The sequence below is a fragment of the Alternaria metachromatica genome (genome assembly GCF_023757995.1).
Source record: "Alternaria metachromatica strain BMP 0045 chromosome Unknown scaffold_26, whole genome shotgun sequence".
Lineage (NCBI taxonomy): Eukaryota > Fungi > Ascomycota > Dothideomycetes > Pleosporales > Pleosporaceae > Alternaria > Alternaria metachromatica.
In genome coordinates, this window is record NW_026055517.1 from 46,320 (window position 1) to 73,932 (window position 27,613).

The following is a 27,613-nucleotide window of genomic DNA, read 5'->3' on the forward strand; positions in this document are numbered from 1 at the left end:
CCCCAGAAATAGGGATCCCACATCATTGTTGTTTTTAGGAGATCGAGGACTAGGTAGCCTTTGAGTAGGCGCCAGGTGTTTTGCTGGAGGAGGGAGCGCCGGGAGGTGAATTGTGCTACTTGGCCCGCGTGGGTTTTGTAGGTGTGCTTTGGGACGGTGGATTTGGAGTTGTTGTCGAGTTGGATCTGGATGGGTTTGGGGGGTGGGGGCAGGGCGGTCGTACGCCAGCTCCAGCCCATGCCTCGGAAGTTGCAGAATATGTCCAGTACCCAGTCTAGGCGCTCGATGAAGGGGCGGATGGGGTAGGGTTGCCATGCGTATTGGCCGTGGCGGTCTCGTGGCCCGGAGGTGCTGTTGACGAGATCGGCTTTTAAGATCTGATCCTTGATTTTCTCTTTGGATTCTGCACCTCCATCGTGTTGTGTCTTCTCTTTCCGCTGGTCTGGATCCGAACCAAAGACGCCTCCGGTCCTTTCAATCCTCATGAAATCTGTCTGTGCATCGTTGCACACTATGATCGCGCCAACCCATGCTATGCTCCATGCGTTGACCAGACCGATACCCAATGCTGGTGCTACAGCCCTCGCCTTTGTATATAAGTTGCTGTAAGTTGCAAATCCGGCAATCCAAGCAAATGCCAAGTATCGTCCTTTCTCAAGCCACGGCCGATGCTGATGCGGGATGAGAAGATATATGATGACAAAAAGTGCACCAAGCGTCCCCCATGGATACAAGAATGGTTGGTACTCCCCAGATGCGATAGCTTTATCGTATTGAGCGTGGTAGTGATCTAATAAGTCGTGATGCGAGCGCGGCCAAGGATCCTCGGATTTAAACAACATGCTTCCAAGACGGCACGAGAAGCAATACAGAAGTAAGAAACTCACAACATAGGAAAGAAAGGCAACAAGACTAAGCACTAGGAAACACAAAACAAACCAGCGTGGCGCAAAAGCTCATGGCCTTTCAGATGACGCACTGCATCTTGCCTTCGCTAGCTCACGCGCTAGACCCGAAGAGCAATGGCGCTGGGCCGCGGGCGCTGCAACACCAAACCTTTACCATCGTGATATTGCCGGACTGCAGCCGCCACAAAGTGCGATTACCGCTTATCCTCACCCCAGTCCCTCTCTATCCGAGTGTGCGAAGAGTGCGAAGTAAACCGTCAAGATGGTGAATATTACGGAGAAGATCAAAGAGTGGGATATAGCGCCGAAGTTTTGATGTGGCCTTGCGCTAACGCCCCGCCAGGATTGAGGATGAGATGAGGAGGACGCAGAGTGAGTGGTACAGTGCTTTTTTGATGGTATTTGCGCTAACGAGATGCAGAGAATAAGGCTACGGGTATGTACATGCGGATTTGATTGCATCGATACTGGATGCACTGTGTATCACGTGCTGACATTCAAGTACAGAATATCATCTTGGTCTACTGAAAGGGTACACTATCCATACACCTTTACATAGTCCGTCTGATAACAACGATACAGAAAACTTGCCCGTCTCCGCGCACAACTCCTCGAACCCGCTGCAGGTGCAGGTTCTGGTGGAGGACAAGGATTCGATGTATCGAAATCCGGAGATGCGCGTATTGCACTCGTTGGCTTCCCCTCGGTAGGAAAGTCGACCTTCCTCTCCAGAGTCACAAAGACAAAATCAGAAGCCGCATCCTATGCCTTCACCACGCTTACGGCGATTCCTGGTGTGCTTGAGTATGGTGGTGCTGAGATTCAGGTCTTGGATTTGCCGGGTATTATTGAGGGTGCTGCGGAGGGTAAGGGACGAGGAAGACAGGTCATTAGTGCTGCGAAGACGAGTGATCTTGTCTGCATGATTCTTGATGCTACGAAGAAGGCGGAACAGAGGCGATTGTTGGAAGCTGAATTGGAAGCTGTGGGTATCAGATTGAACCGCGAGCCACCGTAAGTTCACCTCAATACTTCCCCTTACGTCAGAATCTCATCGACAATAGGAACATCTATCTCAAGCCCAAGAAGGCCGGTGGTATGAAGATCAACTTCCAGGTCCCGCCCAAGCATCTCGACGAGAAGATGGTCTACAACATTCTCAAAGACTACAAGATGCTCAACTGCGAAGTCCTCGTCCGAGACGAAAACGCAACAGTCGACGACTTCATCGACGTCATCATGAAGGACCACAGGAAATACATCAAGTGTCTCTACGTGTACAACAAGATCGATAGCATCGGTCTACCACACTTGGACGAGCTGGCGCGGGAGCCACACACCGTCGTCATGAGCTGTGAGCTCGATCTCGGTATTCAAGACGTCGTGGACAGGTGTTGGGAAGAATTGAGGTTGATCAGGGTGTACACAAAGAGGAAGGGCAACGACCCAGATTTTTCAGAGGCGCTCATTGTACGGCACGGAAGCACGATCGAAGACGTCTGCGACCAAGTTCATCGGACGCTGAAGGAGACGTTCAAGCATGCGCTGGTTTGGGGCGCGAGTGCCAGGCACGTGCCGCAGAAGGTGGGCTTAGGGCATGTAGTGGCCGATGAGGATGTTGTCAGCATTGTGGCAAAGTAATTGTGTTGTCGAGGCCTGGTATGACTTAGAGACGAATGAGCATCAGCTGTATACGGCTCCCAAGAGGGTCTGCCGAGACCGTCTAGAATCCAAACCTTCCATGCCACCAATAAATGATTCTCACTACCAGTCAAGACAATGCACGCCACAAAACGCGCAATCACGGTTTGTAAGCGCAAGAGTGGCGTGTCAACCGTGCTGTCACCGTCCGAGCATGTTCCGAGGATCGGATGAGAAGATCTGATAAGGGGCAGCGTCCGTAGGGCTGTCAGTCCACTTTCGGAACCAGCGGATGCGTCGATTCCGGCGCGCGAGATTGTGATGCGTAGTCACGTGAGCGTCTCTAGTCGGCCGTCTTGACGCTTGATTGGCACAACGTCGACGGTTGAGGAACCAAAGCAGTTAACATGGACCCTGGCGACATTTCCCTCAGGGACGCTTGTACTCGGGGCGCCGAAAACTTATCGCCGATAAATGGAAGCGTTGCCGTTGTTACTACCTACTTGAACGAGAGCATTCGCCTCCCCACATTCGTTTATACTCTATCCTAGATACTCTGCTCTCTTTGCATTGCTCTTATTTTGCCCGTCTCTTGTTGTGACGTGTACCTGCATTGTGTGCGCCCGTTGGTCCTCAAACATCACGAATCGCAGGCCTTCCGTACCTGAATCCGCCGATCGCCGAGGCGTCCCTCGCCCCAGCCTGAACAGCCATGGACGTCGTCCTCGAACTAGCAGACACCTTTCTCTTCGACCCTCTCTACGCAACCCTCCTTCCCGCCTCCACACCCTCTTTCGTCGGCAATGCAACGATTTCAAGCATTAGAGAGGAGCCCACGGGCTTTGCTCTTCCGCACGCGACCTGGCAGTACGAGCCTTCGACGCAATTCTTCTCCGTCGAGCCCTCCAAGTATGCCTACATGAGCCAATGGACACGCGACGACTGGCGGCGACAGGCGGTGTCCTTGTACCTCATCACATGGTATGCGCTGCCCCAGCCTTTTACGTACTTCTCCTCTAACAACCCCCCAGGCTCTTTGGTGTCCTAGTATACTATGTCTTCGCCGGCGCCTCGTACTTCCTCGTCTTCGACAAGTCCACCTTCAACCACCCGCGCTACCTCAAGAACCAGATCAAGCAAGAGATGAAGCAAGCCAACATCGCCTTCCCCATCATGGCCATCTTCACCGTGCCCTGGTTCCTGCTCGAAGTGCGCGGCTACTCCAAGCTATACGACACGGTAGACCAAGGCCCAGGACTCTGGTACAACTACCTGCAGTTCCCGCTCTTCTTCCTCTTCACCGACTCGGCCATCTACTGGATCCACCGCGGCCTCCACCACCCCCGCGTCTACAAGCACGTCCACAAGCCGCACCACAAGTGGATCATGCCCACGCCCTTCGCCTCGCACGCGTTCCACCCCGCCGACGGCTACGCCCAGGGCCTTCCCTACCACATCTTCCCCTTCATATTCCCGCTCTCCAAATTCGCATACGTCTTCCTCTTCGTCTTCGTCAACATCTGGACCGTCCTGATCCACGACGGCGAATACGCGCACAACTCGCCTATCATCAATGGTGCTGCTTGCCATACCATGCACCATCTATACTTCAACTACAACTACGGTCAATACACGACGCTCTGGGACCGTCTTGGTGGAAGCTACAGGAAGCCCAACGACGAGCTCTTCCAGAAGGAACTTAAGATGTGCCAAAGCGAGTGGAAGAAGCAAGCTGAGGCCGTCGATAAGATGGTTGAGGAAGTGGAGGGTGACGAGAACGATCGCACATATGCTTCTGAGACGAAGAAGCTGCGATAGAAGATCCTACCGACTGCATCATGTTGCAGGTGGAGTAGACTTTGAGATGCCGTTACGATGTGGGTGGGGTTAAGGTGTATATATGCTTGTGCGATTGCAGGCCGATCGTTATCGGCTACCTCTTTCTGCGTGTACATACCATTCTTTGCGTCAAAAGTTTGAGTATCGCAGTCTCGCTTTGCAGAGCAAAGTCCTTGTTTGTATTATCATAGAACTTAGGGAGAAAGAGTCGCCTCTTGGAAGATTAATAGTAATTGGGTCGAGATTTAGCATTCAGGCCCACTGATCTGAGTCACTGGTGGTAGTGTGCTTAAAAACACAGTTCGTCTTTGACATGTTGGTAAGCTTGACCCCTCGTTGTAGGAAGCGGGGTATGCATCTGAGCACTTGGCTGTGTTCTGCACGCCCTACGAGTACATTTGTAGGGGTTGTGTATAGGATCTGATAGTACGCTGACTCTGTTTATATTAGGAGTGATAGATATAGTTTCTCGAAATATTAACTTGTTGAAGGACATCTTCCAGGCGTCGATTTTGTGGAGTTTGGATACACAGCATCATCAATTTATCGAATGCAAGGAAGAGACACAGGAAACGATATCAAATCACTGAACTGTCGGTACGAATACATATCATCCCTATCCAACATACCTACACATACTAACACCCCCTCCAGCCCCAGCATCACCACATCCCTCACCCTCCACCCTCACCACCACCAAAATGTCCACCCCACCACCCAACCCCCCCTCCCCAATAATCCACATAACAACCGTCCACGCCGAAGGCGAAATCGGCGACGTAATAACCTCCGGCATCCCCGACCCAATCCACCTCCCAACCATGTACGCCAAACTGCAATACTTCCTCCACAACGCCGACCACTACCGGCAACGCCTCATGCAAGAGCCACTCGGCCGCGTCTCACAATGTATGAACCTGCTCTTATCCCCCTGCGACCCCTCCGCTCATGCCGGTTTCCTTATTCTGGAGAGCGACGAGTATGCGCCTATGAGTGGGAGCAATACGATATGTGTTACGACTGTGTTGTTGGAGAGCGGGATGCTGGAGATGAAGGAACCGGTTAGTAGGGTGGTGTTGGATACGGCGGCGGGGGTTGTGAGGGTCAGGGCGGAGTGTGAGGCGGGGAAGGTGAGGAGTGTGGAGTTTGATAATGTTCCTGCTTTTGTTCAGGAGTTGGGGCTTAAGGTTGATGTAGAGGGTTTGGGTGAGGTGGAGGTGGATGTTGCGTGGGGTGGCATGTTTTTTGTGCTTGTGGATGTTGAAAAGCTGGGTTTGGGACTGAAGGTGGAGAATAGACATGGGAGGCGGCTTGTGGAATTGGGGCAGAGGATTTTCAAAAGGGTGAAGAGTGTTTATGAACCTGTTCATCCGGTGAATGCGCAGATCAGGGGGGTTAGTGCGATTCAATTTACGGGGCCGGTGTTGGAGGAGCAAGATGGGGGGTTGGCAAGTGTTAATACCGTGGTGGTGAGCCCGGGTAGGTTCGATAGGAGTCCGTGTGGGACGGGGACTTCGGCGAGGATGGCCGTGTTGCATGCGAAGGGGTTGTTGGGGGTTGGGCAGAGGTTTACCCATAAGAGTATTGTGGGGACGCAGTTTCAGTGTAGTATTTTGGGTACGACAAAAGTTGGGGACCACGAGGCGATTCTACCGAGGGTCAAGGGGAGGGCGTGGATTACGGGGTACAGGCAGGTTTTGGTGGATAATGGGGATCCTTTTCCAGTGGGGTTTAGGGTTGGGGATGTTTGGGGGATGGAGGAGTGAGATGTGGATGGGGAGATGGAGTGTGAGGAGATGATGAGTGAATTGGAAGATTGATGCAAAGATATTGGTGAGAGTATCAACAGCTGGAGTCTTGAAAATTGATGGTATTAGATGTGAGTACTGTGGTTCAATACCTGTTGGGATTGGAGGATGGGAAGCAACGGATGCACCCACAGTGTTTCTCTCTCCGTGAGGTGGCGACAGTACCAGAGAGTAACACGTAGTCGTCTAGATTTAAGCTTAATATTTGCGGATGAAGAAAAAGATGGTTGGAGCCTTCACACGTCAGATGCTAACAAACTTTGTACAGTAACTCTTAGACTACATGTCGTTGTAGAGCATCTAGCGATATCTCCTATTGCGAACAGACTGCATCCAAGCATATGCGCCTCAGTAAAAGGAAACCCTTTCCCGCCTACATCTCAAGAAACCGAATGTGCTCCTCACCCAATTCTGTCATGATCATGCGCCCGGGGAAGCCGACCCCCAGCCCCGTTCCGTAACAGGCACGTTCGTCAAGCGCTAACATATCTAGGTACACTTCGGATCTCCGGGCCATCTTGAAGTCCTCCGCGGATTCTGAAGACACGAGAAGCAGCAGCAGTAACCGCCCATCTCCCAAAAATCGCGGGGCATCCTCTTCTCTCCCACGCCCACCCACCCCCTCAACGAAAGCTGCATCAGCGTCCCAAGCCTCGCGCACGCAAAACCAGCGGTGAGAAAGAACCAACACTTCTTCATGTGCCTCGCAATTCCCGTGCCCAGCCATTTTCCCAGGATGCCCTCGCTAACATGTACCAACGTTGAGAAACGGGACCGAGGCGAGAGGATGCGAAAAAGCAATTCCCACCCACACACTCCACACACCAACTTCCTGATTCGGACTGGGGACACCCCCGCCACACCACACACTTGCCTTTCTCACCGCTGCGTGGATCGATGGTACTGCGAGGCTAGAGTTTAGGTTACCGGATGTGCAGTTTACATGGGTGGTAGTCGAGCTGAGCCAAGGGCTGGTTTTGGTAGGCTGGGGGGGTTTGATTGGGATATACGTTTTGCGGGGTGAATTGCTGTGGCGAAGTGTACCTACCTAGATAGCTGAGAACGCGCCGCCGGTTTCTCGCTAGCAGGTACGGGTACCATGGGAATGCGCGTCTTATGACAGCTACCAATGCCGCGGGACTGTCATTGAGAGGGGAAGATTAAAGGTAGTAGCGTTGACAGTTCTTCTCATCGAATGATCACATAGTACGTGTCCTGTGAGTTGATTGGAGCGCGCAGAAAGACCCCAGTACCATGGCGGTACATGGCGAGATCATCATGAAGTCCTTCGTTGTGCATCGGTGTTACCGATGAGATACGTGTCTCTTGTTGGTTTACTCTGCTTCACGTATCTTGGTTCAGGGTTGAAGTTTACTCGCATTAGTTAAACTTTAACGATATGCTTGAGGAACGGAATCGTGTGGCGCACGGTCTCGCCTTGGACGTACATGATGGTAAACGGTGCACCCGCTGTAGCTTGTCGGATTGGGCTTAGCATATGGTATGGAGCGGCTGATGCATCGCATACCTTGATACATGTATATTGTAAGGTATCCTCGCAAGAGAATGCTCGCCCTGTTGCATGCATGTACAGATACATGCGCGGTGTCATCATCATCATGTACACTACGGCTGGTATGGCATTAAATGGATCTGCTGGCTTCTTGCCTCAATAGTCGTGTCATTCTGATTGACGGAAAGCTAGGAGATATCCCGGTTGCGGGTCGGCCTATGGTGAGCCCGGGCTGCAGCGAGTCTTCGTATGCTTAGCTGTACGCTATGCTGCTTTGCGACGACCGTATTGCTGTGAAACTACTGTTTCTCGTGACGGATGTTCATGTCGTGCTGTACGTGATGCAGTGCCATTTCTACCACCGCCATCAGAGCATTATTGCAGTGCTAACCATGCTGCTGTACTTTTCGTATACTGAGATACGGATGGTAGTGCATATATGCCACTAAAGCGAGCCTTGATCATTGGCACATTGGTTAGATTCGGGGGCGTAGTGCTATAGAGCGGCTCTCTGAGGTTGTTAGCTAGCCACATACTCGATGTTTACTATTCGACCTGAGCGCTGCAATACGACAGCCAATATGTGCAACCATATCCCCCCAACGTTAAAGACGTAACGTAGAGTGCTTCTAAAGCCTGCTGTGGAAGTGTCGCGGAAGCATTGATCGACGGAAGTTGGTCACCCGCTCTGAAACCTGGAAATGAAGCTGCACAAACGATATCAGCCACCGAGGAGACGAATATTGATTTCTCCCAGATGCACCCCAATAATCTTCCAGGCATGTTCCTTGAAATCGATGGTATTGTCTGGGCGCAGTCATAAACGAGATGGCGTGGGATTGCCTCGTAGAGCACATCTTTTATTTGAGAGTGCGGTAATCTTACTGGACACACGATATGTTGTGAACAGACGGTGTAATTCGATGAAAGTTCCGAGAAATTCGCTATGATAGTAGATGAAGTCATTGACTTGACAGTTCTGAAGGTTGACACTTAGGCGTGGTGGGTGCTCACTGACAGGTTTGACGGCTACGCCTTAGGCGACTGACATCTCCTGTTCTGCAAGTTTCTCTCAATTTGGTACGAGACGTTGAGCATCATATTGTCACGCGCGCTGCACTGGTCAGCTGATCTTCGTCCTCCATATTGGTCTCACAGCCACTCAAACCCCACGCTTATGATACCTACGTTCTCGCCAAGTCCGACGTCGCCTCTCATTGTTCCTCGGCTGAAGTAATACAACTCTACATCCAGCCCGTCCAAGGCCCGTTCCGACCGGCCTCCTGCATCGAATGCAGGTCTACCCAGAAGGAACACGACACCCTGGCTCCCATTATTCCCAGAAGTCCGTTGTCTGCATGCGCATGCTCTTCCGGAAAGCTGCTGTGAGCATATGCACACGTTTTCATATGCAGACAGGGCGCCCTGGCTCCCGAGATTCTCATCTTTTACTCGCACCCGAACGGTCCATTAGAGCACAATAGCAAGCGCTGTACGACTGCGCTTGTTTTTGCTACATGGAGTCGGAATTGCAGGGAGGTTGATCCGGGTTTGCGGGAGGCGTTCCCTATGTGGCAGTATTGAAGACAAATCGGCTCGGGAGTGGCAATAGCCATAGACGAAAATACAAGACGTACGAGAACGGCACCGGCATGCCGAACAGTCGGGATAGTCCACCGAGCATGAGGTGGACAAATGGCCATCTACAATGCAGGGGAAGATGCATACAGACGGACATGTCCGAGACCACACTTTCTCTGTGAAAGTATGGAGAGCCGAGGGCCGGGGGTGAAGCGCCCATGACACTGTGTAACCTAGAAAAATGGATGTGGTTGCAGGATGCATTGGAACCCATGGTCGAGCTATCCTCGTATTGTGACTGAGATGCCGCAGGTTTGTGAGCTAGGTACAAGGACCCGACCAATGGTAGAGCAGGTGTTCGTATGTATGGCGGTCTCGAAGAGGACGTGTTCCACTCTATCCGCCTGTCAAGTCTTCATTTCGCCTAAGCACCAGCAATCTGACAGGATACAGGTGGAGGTTACTTACCTGTCAAAGTGAGACATGCATCAAGACAATACGAGCAGTTACGTACCAACAGAGATGAAGGCGTGGTATCTGAGGTTGATGCGCCATGGGACGTGTGTCGCGTACTCACGGCGAGTACCACATCCGCCGCCCGGCTTTCCCATTTTCTTCGATGGCTCCGCGTTTAAGGTTCAAGTGCTGTGACGAGTATGCAGACAAAGTCTTCCGCCACCATACAAGCCCTGCATCTGCTCTGAGAATTCTCCGAAGAGCACCGCAGAACGATATTGCAGGCGGCACTTGCGATTCGATGCAGGATGAAAGGCTGCCCAATTTAGCGAGCTGGTTTATGCCGTGTAACTTTGCGTATGTTTCAGACCACACGTTCGCAGCGCGTGAGTGGGGATACACAGTCATGTGTCTGGGGACGGGTACACACATTGCACATGCAATGTCCCAAGAAAGATCTCAGGGTAGAATGTGTGGATCAGATCTTGCAGTGCTAGGATCGGGATGTATGATGATGAAAGTGGTCGGCTCCGCGGATGCCGTCATGATGGAGCGGACCTGTAATGGTGTTTTCCTGTCGTCCAAGGCATTTTGTGTGCTTGCTGTACGGAGCATGCATCATGGCCTCTCATTAGCCATTCGTCTCGCCGTGGCGACCAATGTGCAGCGTTCTGGCCGGGAATGCGACGTATGTTTGAGTTTCCGTCAGGCCCACCGACGAGTTTTGCAAAGCCGCGTCAATTTTGGAAGCTGCCTGACCCGCTTGAATTCGCGTTCGTGTTCTCAAGACCTCTCTTTCGCATAGATTTAACCGTAGTACGCACGACTCAGATGCCTGGCCACTGAGACAGGCCAGCTCATCAACAAGACATAGAGTTTGCCAAAGTCGGCGAGAGCTACATCGACTGACTCGAATTACCATGTTCAGGTACTCCATGGGTAACAAAAGAGGGTCCCGGTGAGACGGTAAGCTGCTTCCGGAAGATTTCAACCGAGCGAGGCAGGGGGTGCGAGCTGAGGACCGGCATCTTGACGAGAGCAGCGGGAGTGCCCCTCGGCCCTCGCAGGGGCTTCCGCGGTCCTGGTCCAGACAGCAATGCGCGCTGGAAGCGGCCTTTGCGGTCATCTGCGAACGCGGGCCAACGTCAAAAAACAACCACAGTGACATAGGTAGAGAACCGAGACCGTGCGAATTGCACACGTTGTACCACGTGTCGAGATGAGGACGTTGAGAGAGTGGAGGCGAGAGGGTCAAGTTGGAGGTTGGGCGCGAGGCAGCGAGTTGTGCGCTAGCAGTGACATAGCCGCTGGCAAGCACGACCTTGCTGCTGTCGAGACGTCGACCAACAGTTTGCCCTCCCCACGCTTCGTAGACGTACCCTCAAGTTTCTGACCTTGCAAGCAGCCGCATTGATTTGAAACGCATCCTTGAGCCCAATCAGTTCCATCACGCCATGTTCCGTCCATCGAGAATCGATGCCTCGGTCTCTTGAGGTGATAGGCATCCCACCCCACGGCCGGTTCCAACTCCCACTCCAATCCACATCAGCATCGCGCCCCTATCCATGTGCTCGCCCAATGCGACGAACTTTCCTATCATGAGGCCTCACCAAGGCAAGCCCAATTTTCGCGCAGTGTTGGCGGGCCTACGTCATGGCATCTTGAATTCTGGACCTGCGTAGACACACGGATCGACAATTAGGAGAGTGAAGATCGTACCCGATTTGCGGATATAACCCCACACTCGGATTCAGGTGTCAAGTATCCGTAGCCAGGCAGCGCGTATAAGTGAGGCTTCGGGCATTTCAAGCCTAGTCGCACCGTATTTAACGTCATTTGCGACTCATCAAGACGGCGAAGTTACGTACCCTGATCGTTCCAGACAATGGCCAATATCATTTGCCTTCGTGAAAGAGTTTGAGGGCGCCTTGGAATCCGGCGCATAGCAGCCCAAAGATGGTGCTATTGGTCGGTTAGCGATCCGTCCTACATCCTCTTCAGAACGCCTGCATACATCTGGCTTTGGAAACCTGGTCTGCGATCTGGGGGCGGCGGAAGCGCGGGATGTACATCTCTTGACCTGCCCAATTGCGCTTTATCCTCCCACTGTTGAGCCGCGGAGAAGCTCTGCGCAAGATGCGATTGGTCGGTAGGGTTGCTATCAGCCTCGCTGAGGACATGGAGAGGTGGTCGGGTTTGCGACGAGGAGACTGACTGGAAAATTGGGCCAGAAAAACTGTTCATGAATCTTAAGTGTATCACTGCGGTCCACTATAGGGCTTCTGGCCTTGTGCAAGCTTGCAGACGCTGCGCGGCGCATTACCTTAGGCAGCTTGCAACCCACTTACTCGCGCCAGTGCGTAGTTTGTCGGCAATCGGCGGCAGTGAGCCGTAGCTCAGAAACGTCAGTTCCTATCTTGAACTCTACAGGCATGGACAGCCCAGCTAAAATTTAAGGTGCGTTTGGGCGTGTAGCTAATGCAATTACACCACCCGCATGTCAAGCTACTGAGCTTTCAGGCGCGAATCTAAGCGAAGGTTGTTGCAAGCAGAACTGCGGTGAATGGGTTGGGCAGTCGCCTTGCATGTTGCATGACCAGCGAGCCAGTCGCACACCATCCAGCCGTTCAACAGCGGTTGAGCGGTGAGTTATGTTGCACCACGCTGCATTCTGTTCATGTTTGTGGGAGACCGAGAAAGATAATGGTGACTGGGTAGATGATTGTTCTTTGTGTCATAATGCTATTCTATTCGTACAATAATGCGCGCCGGGGTATGGCAACGACAATGAAAACCTTTTGCGACCGACTGCCAAACAAGCGTACATGGAATGAGGATACATGAGGTGCTGAACGCCAAACATGATGGGCATACATGAAAATGCATAACAGACATTACTGATGCAGCGTGACTATACCGTGACGCCTGTGTAAACGAAGGAGATGAAAGAGAAGATGCGAATGTACCCTTCGCTGCGCTAGCTTGGGTACCTATCACCCGTGACCCCAATGCCCGCAAGGTTTCAGCGCCGATATCCAAGAACTCCCACTAATTCGACCGAAGTTTTCTGAAGTGTTCAAGCGTGCTCAGTACATCATCCGCTCTGGGAAGACCTTGTCGTCGTAGCCATTGCCCTGGGGCTGATGGTAGCCGTTGTGCATCGGTGCACTGAAGTCGTATGCGCTGTCTGCCCTCTGGATTGGAATAGTGTCAGACGACATCGAAGAGCAGCGGCTGCTGCGATCGCTGCTGTGTTGATGGAAAGAGCTGGCGTAGCCTCGAGACATGGAAGCCATTGGCATGGAGGCGTAGGAGGAAGGGTATGAGGAGGCAGATGCTGACATGGCGGAGATGCGCCTGTCCTTGCCACGACCTTTGATGCCCTTGTTGGAGTTCTTGTATAGCGACGCAAAGTACTCCCAAAGCTCCTTGTCCTCCTGAGAGACGTAATCTCCTGGGTTGATGGTCGCAAACTTGGTGGTGAGATATCTAAGAGTGGCGGCGTGGAACTTGTTTTGATGCGACTAGAGTCGGTCAGTGATGTTGTAGAGGCACATGATGCGTTGAACTAACCTTGAGGTTGCCTAGTTGGGTGAACTGCTTGCCGCAGTCGTCGAGTTTGCAGCTGAAAGGCTTGATCTGTTGGTGGACGATCTTGTGCGCGCGCACATTTCCTCGTTGAGCAAATGTCTTGCCACAGATGTCGCAGCTGTACGGTCGCTCTCCAGTGTGTCGCCTCTCGTGTGTCTTGAGGTTACCTAGTTGCGAGAAAGATTGACCACAGCCAGGTGCTTTGCAAGGGAATGGCTTGTCGCCAGTGTGGGCGCGGATGTGGATCTCAAGATGTGTCTTTTGGTAAAAGCTCTTGTTGCAGTTGGGGACGGTGCACTGGTAACGCTTCCTTGGCTTCTGAGCAGTCTTCACTACGTCGTCCTGTTTCATGGTTAGCGAGGTCGGCTTGGGTGTCTCAAAGAAAGTCCACATACCTTCTGCTCCGGTTCTTGGGGTGGGTTTGTCTGTTTCGCCTGGATAGCCCTCATGAGGGTGTCCACATCCGTGGCGAAGTTCACGCCACTGCCTTCAGTAGGCTCTGAGTTTGATCGCTTGCAGTCGGATGTGAATGACTGATCGGCGTACATGTGGCTATGGCCTGAATGCGCTGGCGATGTACCCTCAGACTTGACGTTGTGGTTGAAAACATGTCGGACATCTGGCAGGGTGGGAAGCGGCTGGACGTCATGGGAGGAAGCGTATGAAACGGGATGGGGCATCGCGGGCGGGTAGTATGAAGGCTGCTGCATGTTGTATGCGTTTACCGAACTGGGGTCGTATGCGAATGCTCCTGCTTGGTATGGGACCGAGGTAGGGAGGGCGTTGCTTTGGTAGATGGGCATGCTGATGTCCATGTGGTTTGATGTGGGTTGGTAGTCGCGAGAGACGGGGGCGTTGGTGACATTCCTGGACTGGTCGTAGGGAGGCATGATGTTGGTCAGATGCATGTTGGGGATATGCATAGATTGCTCCCGTCGATCTTGCCAGATTCCAATGTTATGAGATGCAACGACAGTAGCCATTGTAGATAAGAAGGCTGATGCCACGGGATGGGCAGATGGGATGCAAGTGCGGGCTGGGCCGAGAGTTGTCGGGAATAGGTCTATCAAGTGTAGAAGAAGACAAAGTGGTGGAGATAGAGGATCAGATGACGTGGGAGTGTTGTGGACTTGCTCGATCGATCTGACTGTGGTATGGGGGAGCGTTTGGGGCTTTACATATGAATGGGCCAACTCGATATACTACGACTCTGAGCATCCCGCGAAGCAAGGATGGCGTTTGTTGTGGATCAAGCCGAAGGGACTAGGGTTAGGAGCGAGCATGGTTGCAAGAAGGACAAGGAATATCGCTCTCGCATGCAGCCAAGAATTACTGGGGTGGTGGTTTAGTGGAAGGCTAGCCAGCAGAGAATGATGGATGTACGGGGCACAGCAGCCGACCAGGATGCAGTCTCAAGGCGGAACCGGGGTATGGGCCCCAGGTGTGAACGGACGCATGGCTTCGCCGTCTCATGTGCAGTGTGGGGGTTCCATAGGACAGGACACTCAAGCCACACCCCATCGGGCGATACATTGATGACCACCGACAGTCAACCGTGCGGGCCACCCAAGAAGTCAATGTTGAGGCTCTGTCAACGTGAAGGGTCAATTGTGAACCTCTGCTTCGCCGGCCCGTGGTGGATGACGCGGAATCCAGGACTCATCATGCAACATGCATGACTTCAAAATGACCAAATGAGGCGGATAGCCCTTTGCGCAATTGCTTGACGAGGTACGAGTTCTCGTCTGGGCCAGGCCGGAATCCCAGTGAGGATCCTCGCATGCGGGCTTATCGTGGCTGGCAATTTCTTGGGTCGTCGGCGTAGTGTGAAGCGCGACTCCTTGTCTTCCGTACCTACACACGTGGGTGCAGATACGCGCTATTGCGTCCGATAATCGACGGCGGCGTGGCGGACGACGCTTCTTCCCGGGGCGTTGACGGGCCATGATGAAGCCCTCTCGCCAATCATCGGTGTTTCCACACACTCTCATTACCTCCACCTACGAATGGAACGTCTCAAACCCGAAGTGCCTTAGGTAATAAATGGCGGCGCCCGGACGCAGCACTGGTTAGATTTTGACGTGCCCTAGTCTGTATGGGAGACCCAGCCTGTCATCGGGGAAGCAGACGGGTATGCCGCCCCACTTCGGCTTTGTTTCAAGGCTTATGAGGTCGAGCATGGTGGTGGTCGGAGCTGAAAACAGTCGCAATTGCGATGCAGATGTGGTTGTCGACTTCGATGGTGTTTTTTATGATCGACGCGCTGGAATAGCATCACGGTTCTCACAGGGTCTCCGCCGGCGAAGGAGCGGAGAGCTCAGGGTCACGTGTGTCGCATGCTAAGCCAAACTCGGTACTAGCCCCCAAATAACTGCTCACGCGATTACGGCAATCTTGCAGTAAGACATTCATCCCACTCGACCGGTTACTTGGAACCTTCCCAAACTATTGGGTCCCTTCATCTTGTATCCTCTCAGCTACATTGCTCCGTCCTCAATCTTGCCAAAGGTACCCATAATCCCGCCTACCTAGGCAGGTGTATATTTGCTATTGACGCCCCTGCGTTACGGGCGATCACATTTATTGTTACCCGCCACAGCCTGTGGCCCAACAATGAGTTCAGGACTCTCGTGGCGTCCCGGTCGCCGACGTCTCTAGAGTGACGCTACGCACTACTAATGTACGGCACGCGCTTCCCGATGTATGCACAGTCTCTATTGCGCCATTAGACCTGCCACCAACGGCTTTCAGTACTACGATCTCTCCTACCCCAAGCCAAAACGCCATCTGTGGATTTTAACTTCAAACGACGCGCCCGGATCTTTAAGCGGGTCAGGTTTCCCGTATCGACCAGACTAATATGTCTGATCTGAGATAGCCCGATTGACGACCGTTTTCTCTCGATGTATTTGAAATCACCAGCCAATGCTGATACGAGATCAAACAGCTGCAGGGGCATCAGATCGTGTTCTTGATCTACATGCTAAGCAGCGGCGTAGGCGACTACGGGACTTCAACATACCGAGATGGCATGACCGCCCTTCCGTCCCTCCGCTCCTCCTTGACAGCACTGGCCAGCTGTCAGTTGATTCCTTTCAGGGTATCCCTACTGTGCGAGCAGAGCTGAATGCTGGATGGCAGCGGTCGGCCTGTACCTCTCTTAGACAAGCGCACTAATCTTCCATCCCTCGGACTTGGTGATCGACCCCAGATAGGTTGACATTAAGATGCAACCAATCTGTGTGGCATATGTCTGTGCATGGGTGTAGCAATCGCGTTGCAAGTCTTCACCGGATCACCCGCGCGGGCCCTTACGGCATTTCGACTAGAGCGCGATTGCTTCAAGCTCGCATACTGGGACAGAAAGATCCGAAGGCCAGGGTTTCGTTGAGCCGCGTGGCTCGAGAGTGACTGACCGTACTTGGGTTAAAGCGCTTGGTGCTGGTCAGTGAGCTCTGGAGGGGTTGCAATACTAAGAAGTTCTTCTTCCGAAATCGTGGACCTGCAGTAGCCTCAAACAAGTGCTGGACACCATCATGGGACAGCAAATTTCGCTCTTTCATCTTCAAACGATGACGGACCACCATTGAGTGCTCCAGTGCAAGAACGCATACGTTTACCGAGACGTGTAAGGAGCTTGCAATCTCTGTCTTTCTTCGAGCGGCTTCTGTAAGAATACGAGGTACGGCAAAGAACCCAATCTTTTGCCCACGAGCAACAAGCCGAACCACTTATTATTCAATTGTGGCCATGTATATCTCAAGGCAACCTATCAGTCGCGCTACCCATCCGCGGTCGGCTCGTCGATACTTTGATGACAGACGTTGGCTATGCGGACGGCAGCGGCGGCGGCGCACGGAACCAGCGGCAGCAATCCGCGGTCCTTGTTCGGTGATACTGGTCTGTGATCGCCGTATAATCGTCTGTCTGTGTTAGTGTCCGCTTCACGAGAGGTCGAATCCTTAGTGAAGCGAGTGGTTCGTCTGAACCTTATGCTAGCCAAATGACGGCATGCATGCGCGTGTTGCTAACCGAGCACAGATCCTGGGCCCGCGGGCCAAAGACGCACAGTTCGTCCTGTCAGACCCACCTTGGTTAGGCGTACAGGTCAGCCGCGAATGTCAATAACCAAACGGATAGGCCCGATCGCTTCCCCGGGGCCGCTGATGTGTTTCATCAACCATGTTCCCTGCCATCGCCATCTGATCGTGTTCAACATCGCCGTACAGCTACAGCTTCCTGTACAATCCCCTGAATGCTTCCACATGGCTTGGTACTCGCGTAGCTACACCGCATTGTATGCGGGTGTGGGAGACACCACCCTCCACGAAATCCAGGGCTCACTGTTGATCACATTTTGAGAGGCCTGCAAGCTGCCGCTTAACGGTGTGCCTAGCTCACAGACTACTCCTTCGAAACCTTGATCGTTAACAGACCGACAAGCATCGCTACCGGCGCTTCACCCTTAAGCTGCCCTTCAGTATCATTGTCCCGGTACCAACCGTAGCTGGAAGGTACTTTAGAGGTCCACTGAGTACCACTCATTGGATCATCTTGGATGAAAACTTCGCGGTTCATTTTAGACAGCCGTTCTACGTTAGCATTTTGCTCCGGCATGTACCATGCGGTGTTCAAATAGGCTGATCTCATAGAACTACTCATCGGTACTCCAATCACCGCTCACTCTAAACAATCTGCGACATTGCGGCACTCTCCCTTGAAGCAATGCCAACGATGCACTTGAGCTTGACCGCCAGACATCTTAAAGTTGTTGACTGGGTGCTACTGCACTTTACAATCTTGGAGACCGGTCAAAACCTCAAACCCCATGTGCAGTAGTCGCAATCATGTTGCAGCATTGTGTGCTTGACCAACACTCACCGCAACTACGAAGGCATGTCTGGCAGGGGAACGAGGCGTAGGATGCTCGTAAAACAGCAGCGGCTAATAGCGATGGCAAGGCGCATGCCAAACTCGGTAGTAGCATCCAGCAATGCCGATGCAATGCAGGCGCCAAAGCTAACCATGGAGAGGCACATAAGCCGGTCTGATATACACCGACAGCGATTGAATCCTATGCACCGTTAGCAGTGAATATCCTGCTCTTGGGCCCTCAACATGTTACATCACGCTGCGATACCTGGAATAACCCGGCAGAGACCCTCACCGTAGGGAACTGCCACCGGCATACCTTTGCTTCGAGCACTCACACCTCTCACGCAGATCTGCTGTATCTCGCCACTTGGATCGCCTTCCAGAAAACATCGATCTTGATGATCAAACACACTATATCTCAGTGGCGTCGCCTTCAGATCGTGCATCGCTCGCCTTCTGAGACAAGTGAGATGGCAAGCGATTGCACAGTGTCGCCAACTCAACACCAACCTCTTCGCGGAATCTCGAAATAGCGGTAAATCGGTCTAGAAGAGTCTGGTACGCTACAAGCTTACGTGCATCCGAAGATGGTAGCGCAATGATGCTTAACGTCGGATGTTTTCAGTAACCTAGTGGACGATCACTACGTACAAGATGCATATCACTATATGGTGTCATCTTGTTTCTGGGCAAACCTTGGGTAATGCTGCATAGTAAGCGCAGCATCTCAAGAAGCTCAACCTCCGGCCACGATGTGATGGTATGTAGTGGTGTGAAGCTCGAGTCAGTTTCCCTGCCCGTTCGTATCGGAGTCTTCATCAGATCTGATGCGCCTTCTTCGCCCCTGCGCCCGGGGAGGGGAATCTGCATTTAGAACCATGCACTCATGCATCACCGACTACACGCTAGTTAGCTTGGCATGAAAGGCCGGATTCTGAGGGTATAACCGGAAAGCGATGATGACACTATGGAATTGGACCGACAAGGGGGCGCATGAACTTCCAGGATCGCTTGATTGAAACTAACTCGTTTTATCGCGACCTGCAGGATCTGAGAACCCGATAGCGATGTACCTGAGCGTTCCGCAACAGCGGGTCGATGAAATGGCGTCAGCGAGCGATCGAGTCGTGTCTGAGGACATGAGATGTCATGAGATGTCAAGTCTGAAGCGTGGAGGAGCTGCTGTGGCTGCTGCCGCGGCTGACCACTTGTAATTATTTTGAAATCCGCCAGCTGCAAGATAGAACTTGGAGCTCTCCAAGGACGATGCCAAAATTAAAACTCGGTATGTGGAGGGCATATGAGTATCTCGGCTTAGCCAGTTCATCGGGTATCGTATGACGAATATGAACTGACAGTTCTTGACACCAGCAGCGGTGATTGTGCTACAGCGCTCCTGAATCCTGATCCATCTCTTTGGAACGCATCACCTTGTCCCATGACCGATTCCATCTATTCGTCTCCAGTGATGGTTAGTAAACAGCATCACCGGTCGCGAAGTGGGTATCAGAGTGGTCGGCGAGGTATTTCGATGCGCCCCACCGATCAGAACGTACCGCTCCGTGCTCTTGAGATCTAGGGTACGGCACCTTGTACCCGCCAAAGGATCATGCACAGCGCTCGAAACGGAACCGTGCTAGCTCTAGCGTACCTCTTGTCGCAACAAGGCAGAACACAGTCCACGGACTGAAAGTCCAAGATGGCGGGGTGACGGACATCGCAGAGGGGGTAAGAACCTCCTTGACTCAGACCAGATACTGCCACTGTTGTTCCAGATTGGCGAGCTGCTGTGCCTTTGCGCCTTCGGCTTTGAGGGGATTTGATAGGGCGGGCGCAATTCACGACGCCACCAGGGACGCAGTGTGCATTACGCGAAGCCACTTCCTGCCGGCCAACACGCCCACCAATAAAAGTTGCGCTTTGGGTGTCTGGAGACTCCAGGGTGCCCGCGCTCATTGTGGCGGGCTCCCGAGCGGCATCTCAACGATACTTCGGCAGCTCTTCGGCCCTTCCCAAGTACCCAGTCCGCCCCGCTGGCCGCTTCCCCAACTCCAACCAGCAGTTCTCCCACACACACATGATGGGAAAAGAAAAATCAGATCTTGCTCCTTTATCCATGATAGATCCATCGCATGTCTTCGGCCCGTTTCTGACATTCCTCCAGATCTTCATCGGTGAGCCTGCCCGCTTCCGCTTCCGCATTTCGTCAATCTTGCATGACAGCCGTGCCTCTAGATCTCGGTAGCTTGCCATGTACCGACCAACCGAAGTTTCAGGCCGACAGATAGATTTATCAACGGTGCAAGCTGACGCTTCTGGCGCTGGGAATCACTCGACACATATCGTGGCATAACGCGTGGGGTTTCCGGCGAGGCCGTCATGTACGCGCAGCATCCCGACGATGCCAAACCCGCGATCGATGAGCTCCCGCAATAGCCGACGGCAGACGCGCATCACGTAAAAGGCCACCTCCATCGATAGAGGTGAACAAAGCCAGGTACAGACCTGCCACATGATACAGATGTACGCAGTGGCGACAGATTCGACCGGATTTCGATGAAGCTGCAGGAGTGTCGCTTTGGCCCATTCAGGTCGCCTGCCATCCTGGAGGAGTTTCAGGGCACGCCTCATTGACGCGTCTGCACCCTTCTTTCCCAGGAATAGGCCTTCTCTGCATGGCGAACTGCAAAAGAATGGAGTAGATCACTGTGCTGAGATCCCCCTTTCCAAATCGATGTTGATCGCCACCGCCCCCGCCGCCACCGATCGAGGGTTCCCAGCATTACGACGCTGAAATGAAGCTGAACATTCTACCAAGAGTCCATCGCCACTGGAACTTTAATCTTGCTCAGCCTCTGATGGAAGGCCTCATTACGACTCATTGCCGTTCGACACCCATGCCTGTCAGGGTACATGATCAGTTAAGCGCAAGAGATGCAAAGCTGATCGGTGTTCCTGTCTGTCCTGTCGTATTTCCTGCATGCAGCGAAGGCATCTGACTCTCCATTCAGGAACTAAAGTTCGCACTACTTCGCTGTGTACAGATTACTTGTTTCACCCCTCACCATGTTGCTCTAGCGGTCCTCCATGTCGAGACACTCAGTACTGGGGTCTTTGGGGAGATATGCCTCTTCATTTCGTTAAGATAGATTACCTAGCGTCATGGTATACAGTATTACACGTCCCAAAGAGGCACACGTCCTGGACTAGATTGCATCGTCTTCCTTCAACTCAGTATCCTAATCCTTCTCATTCGGATTTCGATTCCTATTTAGGGATTCATTGTGGGTTTAATCGCTCACGAAACTGTCCGTCCAGATTTTCCTACGACTATACGCGCGCGATGATCCAATTCTCAATATACGGTTCGAAGACTATGCCATGTGCTCGGCATTCTTTCCCTCTTCGACCGCGCTACGAAACGTTTCCCAAACTAGAACAACAAATGATATGGTCAATTTGTGGACATCATCAGCCCTTTGGCTACCACGCTCCAATGCATGACTCAAATTAATTCACAGTCTCTACTGCTTCCTGGCTACCTGACTTACACTCGCTACTCTTACGCTTTACCGTCTAGTCTGTAGATGCTACAATAGCGCTCACTACACATTTCTTGTGGGCACCAATATCGATTTTCATCCAGCGCAGGACTTGCAACTTACCCGCACAAGCGCCTCTGGTGTGCCAGACTCAGGATGCACATTTGAGCATCAAAAACGAGAGATCAGCCTAATCATCGTCCCCAAACTCTGGTATTGCACGTGCAGAACATATGGACCCTGGGCGCATCACAATTCTCTTAGTGCCAACATCTGCCATACATTCCGTTCAGTCCGGTCTATAAGACTATCTTTGTAGTCTACACTGAAGGCCCACAAGCCGTCTCAAACGACGAGTTACCGTGCAGACGCCCTACTGAGTTCTTCTAGCTTGAAGAGAATCATCCGTCATGCTTCATCGTACATTAAGCGACAGGTACGCTAGCAGAGCTACAGGAAGAGTTCTGGTCTCAAGCGCAATCGTTGGAACTTTATCCGAGACTTACCCGTTATACCGAAGATAGGTGGAACCTTCCTGGACTAAACGCTCGATAGTGGGCATATTGACCTTATTTAGTAGCACATTAATGTAGCACAGGTGAGACTTTTGCTTACTCAGAACACGCTCGCACATCATGAGACAAAGTCGACTAGTAGTGCTAAGAACCGGAAAGATGCGATCTAGGGAGCCTCACTCTGAGAGAACTGTTTACTGATCGCTCTAGTCATATGATCATCACTTACATATATCCAAGACACGATGTTCGCATGCAGAATAGTTTAATATCCCAACATCTCTCTCCTTCCTATCATCGTCGCAGTTGAAAGAACTCCTCTTCCGCCCACAGAAACCTTCCAAATAACTCATTGTTAGGTCCGAAATGCCCACCACCCGTCCAGCCCCGACAGAAAGGAACGAACGAACCTATCCACTTTGACCGGTAGCCCTAACAACCGCCGCGCCCGTCAACCACCCTACATCCCCACCTCTCGAGAGGATACTCCAACCTAAGCGCCCAACCCAATCCCAACCGCGGAAGCCAACAAGCGACGCTCGAAAACCCACCTTAAACCACCGCAGCTCCATCGCAAACCTCGCTTGCTAGCCCCCTCTCTCGAACAACTTGGCTCCAAAACAAGCGCAACGACACATGATTGGGACGCGCAGCAGATCTCCGGGGCGCCAGTCAGCTTGACATGACGTCTAGATACAATTTCGCGCCTATTGCTAGCCCGATAAGCTATCGGAGTGACTACCTGAGATAGGGCTGACGTCTACCAGCGAAAAAAAACGGCGCAAACCTGTGCGGTGTTTGGTAAGCTAGATGGATAGTTTGGGGCGGGCAGAGGGCAGGTTAAGCGCGGGGTGGGTTATAGGGCGGGATTATAGGGCAGATAGTCTTGTGATGGCCTTGTGCGTAGTTGGGTCCACACGGAGTAGGCGATACACGCTGGGAATTGTGTTGCGACGGGTCGTTTGGAGGGGCGGGCGTGAAGGTGTGGTTTTGGGGTGGGCTGATGGGGCCGCGCGGGTTTGGTACGGGTCGATCGTCATATGCGTAGGGTTTGCGGACCAAGTTGTTGGTTCCTCTCTTCCGAGGTCGAGTAATGCGCGGCTATGTCGAGTAAGTCGGGTAGTTGGGTCTGGATATGTGTATCCGTGGTGGATGGTGGTTGTTGCAAAGTTGGAGTCTGGTGGAGAAACTTCGTGTCTCTGATGATTGGAATTGCTCTTGTTCGAGAGCATTTTTGTGTGTAAGAATGGTATGTGTTGCGGAAATTATGAGTAGGTGCTGCTCGCTCTAGGTTGTCGCAGTACTAGTAGGTAAAGTAGGTGAAATCAGCGCGACGTCCTTCATGGAATGATTTGTACGAGATGTGTTACCCGGTTTACGCTGCACAAGCATGGTTTACAGTTGCATACTATGGATTCACGAGTGAGTGTAACAGCGGGCTAATTCATAAATCACCACCAGTGTTGAAATGAATATCTTATCTGTTTATGGTGAACAGCTATTACATCGCCTTTCCGATGAAAGAGGATTGACAGATATGATATCCTTATGAGTCCTCTCTAGATTGTCCACTCCCTACTTCACCCCTAATAAAGCCCACATCTTCATGATGCCTGAGACAATTAGCTCTCTAAAAACATTGGGCTGTTGTACACCCTCTCCATTCACATCAACGATGCCATCCCTTGCTGACACTGTCTTCCACTCCGCATCCGAAATCTCTCTGACCTGCCAAAGCGGATTGATACCCACCCTGGGTGTTCCAGTTAGATAAGCTACAATTGGAAAACCTCGCATTGCAATCAAGACATCGTTGGGGCCGAATCCACTAAGTTGCAATTCGAAGCCATCTCTCGCCCGATCCGCCAGCCACGTATTGAAGTTCAAGTCGCCGACGAGATCTGCTGGTGATCCAGGACGATAACGAACGGTGATCACTGTCTTTGTAGTGTATCGGCGTCGTCGGACCTCAAGACATTTTCTGTAGAACTCGACGATGGTGGCATGTTCTTTGGAGCCGCGTAAGAAGACATAAAATTGTGGATCGTAAGTGCATCCTATGTCGAAATGGCGCGGAATCCAGGTTTCAGGATCTTTGCTAGCACCAAGGCCGTACCAATCCTCTGTGATTTCGTCATACTCATGTTTCTCGAAGATCGTGCCAATGCTGCGGTAATTGTTAACGAAGCTGTGAAGGCTTGTCGAGTCGATGATGAAATGTGAGGGCTCATCACGTAGCCTTTCGAGCTTGGGCGCGAGGAAAGGTGCTGCTTCTTCATGAATGAGACGGCAGGTAGCGAGTATGGCTACTGGCAGACTATTCACAACAAGCGTCATGTATGATGGTTGAGTCGTTTGCTCCTCAGGTTCAGGCTCAGGCTTGAATGTTGGGTCTTTGAGTCGATAGTGACAACTTGATATCTCGATTTCCTCGTAGACCATACATCGTAATTCTGCGGGAAGGTCTAGGAGCCGGAACGGCTTGTCTTGGGTTGATGAGCAGGCTGGTTTGGAAGAAGATGATAATGTATCCATAGTGCTGGATTGAAAGTAGGTTAAGTTGGAGCCTTGTTGGTTCAGTTCGCTTGACATAGAGAACCAATCTTAGTGAGTTGATTTCGTAGTAGAAAGAGTGTGAGGTCGTTATAGAGCAAAGACCAAAAGCTCTGGCTTTTTCCCTTGCCTCCCTCCTCCCTCTGTGAAAGCGCCTTATCAGTTCCGGTGAACAGGCTCAGTGACAGTTCGTCCGCGACATTCACTGTGGCTTGCGCGTGGAGCGAAGCTCGTATTTTCTGAGTCGTGCGCTGGCATGTCCCTCGTCTTCACCTTCACGAAACTTCTGTGATCCACGAAACATATACGCGAGAGCATCCATGACACTCAAAAACGATATCGTTCGCGGCACATAACTCATATTGGGTATCTCATCATCTCACCTCTTCCCCTTCTTCGCACCCCCCTTCCCCCCCTTCCCTTTCTTCCCACTCCCCGTAATACCCTCCACATCCTTCTTACTCAAACTCAGCGTACCCCCCCTAAACCTGCCTATACTAGGCCCGCCAACCCCCCTCTCCCTCTTCTTCTCCGGCCCCTTCTTAACCACCCTATTCTCCCTCTCTAGAACAATACCCGCTTCCTTTGCGTCCGCCCGCCTCTTTTCTTCCGTCGTCCGCGCTTTGTCTATCATGTGTTTGCGCTGTGCCATGGGCATCTTCTTCTGTGTGAAGATGGAGCCTTTGGCGCCGAGCGCTTGGAGGTGCAGGTCTTGTGATTTGTGGCGTGCGGCGCCGGTGGCGACGAGGGTGGGTGTGGAGGTGCCCGAGGACGAGGCGGAGAGGAGGTGGGATTCGCGGAGGAGGCGTTGGAGGGCCATGTCGTTTTTTAGCATGGAGGATTCGTTGGGGTCGGCGTCGTCGTTTTGTTTCTTCTTCGTGGTGGTGTTCTTTGATGTTGTAGTGGATGCTGAGGTGGGCGGTTTCGACGACATGAAGGCTTTCATTTCTGCCCGTTCGGTCTCGTCGAGTTCGCGCGTTGGGTCTTGGTACTCGATGACTTCGACGTCATTTTCGTTGTCGCTTATGCCTGACCAGTCCGATTCCTCTTCCTCCTCTGGTTCGTCTTCCACGGGCGCTTCCTCTATCTTCGCTTTCTTAGGCTCTACCGGCAGAGGCTTGAACTTTGCTTCGAATGCGCGCCGGAATATCGCCTGGAGATCTTCTGCGCCGGAGTCGTCGCCCGAGCCGGAAGAGGGAGAAGGTGATCGCGACGGTTGTTCGAGTTCTTTGCGCGTTACACGCTTCCGTTTTCCGAGTGCGGGCGCCATTATCGTGTCGTTGTGGGCTGTGCTGAGCGCAAGCCGGGGCGATCCAAAAGTTCAACCTAGGAAATTCTTAGCGCCAAATGCTCGCTCGGACCTCCGTCTTTCACTCGACCCCTCCCCCGCAACACCACCATCACCACAGCCATACAGATTGCAAGATGACGCGTTTCCGCCCTTGTATAGACCTCCACGCCGGAAGCGTCAAGCAAATCGTCGGCGGCACACTCAACACTACCACCCCCGACGTCCTGAAGACAAACTGGACCTCCGAGCACCCTTCCGCTTTCTACGCCGACCTATACAAACAACATGACCTAACAGGTGCGCACGTCATAATGCTCGGTCCAGGAAACGACCAAGCAGCGCAAGAAGCATTGGAAGCATGGAAAGGCGGCATGCAAGTTGGCGGCGGGATTACAGAGAAGAACGCGGCTGAATGGATTGAAAGAGGCGCGGACAAGGTGAGCTTTGCGCATATACCAGGACACACACTATTATAAAAGGTAGATAAACTAATCGACGCGCAGTAGGTAATCATAACATCGTACCTCTTCCCCTGCTCCACCTTCTCCATGGACCGCCTCCGCGCCGTCCTCCAAGCCCTCGACAACGACAAAACAAAACTCGTCATCGACCTTTCCTGCCGAAGGAAAGACGACAAGTGGTTCGTTGCGACCAACAAGTGGCAGACCATCACCGATTTTGAATTGAACCAAGGTACATACACCACACCCCTCCTCTACAATCCCAGAACAACAGCTAACAAAACACAAATAGAATCGATATCCCTCCTCGAACCCCACTGCAGCGAGTTCCTCATCCACGCCGCCGACGTCGAAGGTCTACAACGCGGTATCGACCACGAACTCGTTACCAAGCTGGCGGAATGGTGCAGCATACCCGTCACGTATGCGGGTGGAGGCCGGTCGATTGAAGATTTGGAACTGGTGAAGGAGCTGAGCAAGGGCAAGGTGGATCTTACCATTGGCAGCGCACTGGATATCTTTGGTGGTTCGGGCGTCAAGTTCCAGGACTGCGTCAAGTGGAACGCGGAGCAGGCATAGATGAGCAGGTCGTATGACTGGACGAGACGCTGGTGGATGTCAGATGCTCGGAGGTGTAGAATTTGGGATATACATTGGATTGGTGACTCTGCACAACTTAGGCCATCCACGTCAATCCATCACAACAAGCAAACCGCACCAAAATGAATGCAAACAATCACATTCTTCCCTCTCTCGGCCCATCAAACTGCCCTTTTATCTAGAGGCAGACGAGCCAAACTAAGCTTTCACTAGCTACAATAGCCATGCATGCATGCATCAAACTCCACTTTGGAAAGAAAAAGAAAATCCCCCCCTTGAACCCCAAAATCGTGTTACTCAATCAAGCATCTTAAAACCATGGGGAGGAAAAGCCGCGCCCAAATGTGGTGTGGTGGAGCGACGAAAAACCGTGCAAGCGCGTAATGGAAATGCCTGGAATGAAATGTTTCTTTCAATCTTCTTTCGTCCAGGTCTTTGC

The 27,613-nt window shown here is 52.3% G+C and overlaps 5 protein-coding genes across 5 annotated transcripts; 3 read left to right on the plus strand and 2 right to left on the minus strand.

The window, feature by feature from the left end:
* Positions 1-1,170: 1,170 nt before the first annotated feature.
* RBG2 (Ribosome-interacting GTPase 2) lies at positions 1,171-2,549 on the plus strand (the record flags this gene model as incomplete). The annotated part of the gene is made up of 6 exons (XM_049335522.1): positions 1,171-1,199; positions 1,252-1,280; positions 1,330-1,344; positions 1,416-1,440; positions 1,491-1,922; positions 1,973-2,549. 6 exons carry the CDS (start codon positions 1,171-1,173, stop codon positions 2,547-2,549), a joined length of 1,107 nt encoding a protein of 368 aa, XP_049185258.1.
* Positions 2,550-3,261: 712 nt separating this feature from the next.
* On the plus strand, positions 3,262-4,367 carry ERG3 (c-5 sterol desaturase; the record flags this gene model as incomplete). The annotated part of the gene is made up of 2 exons (XM_049335523.1): positions 3,262-3,530; positions 3,581-4,367. The coding sequence occupies 2 exons, from the start codon at positions 3,262-3,264 to the stop codon at positions 4,365-4,367; spliced, it is 1,056 nt and encodes a 351-aa protein (XP_049185259.1).
* Positions 4,368-12,832: 8,465 nt separating this feature from the next.
* Positions 12,833-14,320, minus strand: J4E83_008628 (uncharacterized protein; the record flags this gene model as incomplete). Its single annotated transcript, XM_049335524.1, has 3 exons — positions 12,833-13,270; positions 13,320-13,679; positions 13,733-14,320. 3 exons carry the CDS (start codon positions 14,318-14,320, stop codon positions 12,833-12,835), a joined length of 1,386 nt encoding a protein of 461 aa, XP_049185260.1.
* Positions 14,321-25,201: 10,881 nt separating this feature from the next.
* On the minus strand, positions 25,202-26,092 carry J4E83_008629 (uncharacterized protein; the record flags this gene model as incomplete). The annotated part of the gene is made up of 1 exon (XM_049335525.1): positions 25,202-26,092. The coding sequence occupies one exon, from the start codon at positions 26,090-26,092 to the stop codon at positions 25,202-25,204; it is 891 nt and encodes a 296-aa protein (XP_049185261.1).
* Positions 26,093-26,247: 155 nt separating this feature from the next.
* On the plus strand, positions 26,248-27,153 carry HIS7 (Histidine biosynthesis bifunctional protein hisB; the record flags this gene model as incomplete). Its single annotated transcript, XM_049335526.1, has 3 exons — positions 26,248-26,550; positions 26,620-26,806; positions 26,867-27,153. The coding sequence occupies 3 exons, from the start codon at positions 26,248-26,250 to the stop codon at positions 27,151-27,153; spliced, it is 777 nt and encodes a 258-aa protein (XP_049185262.1).
* Positions 27,154-27,613: the final 460 nt, after the last annotated feature.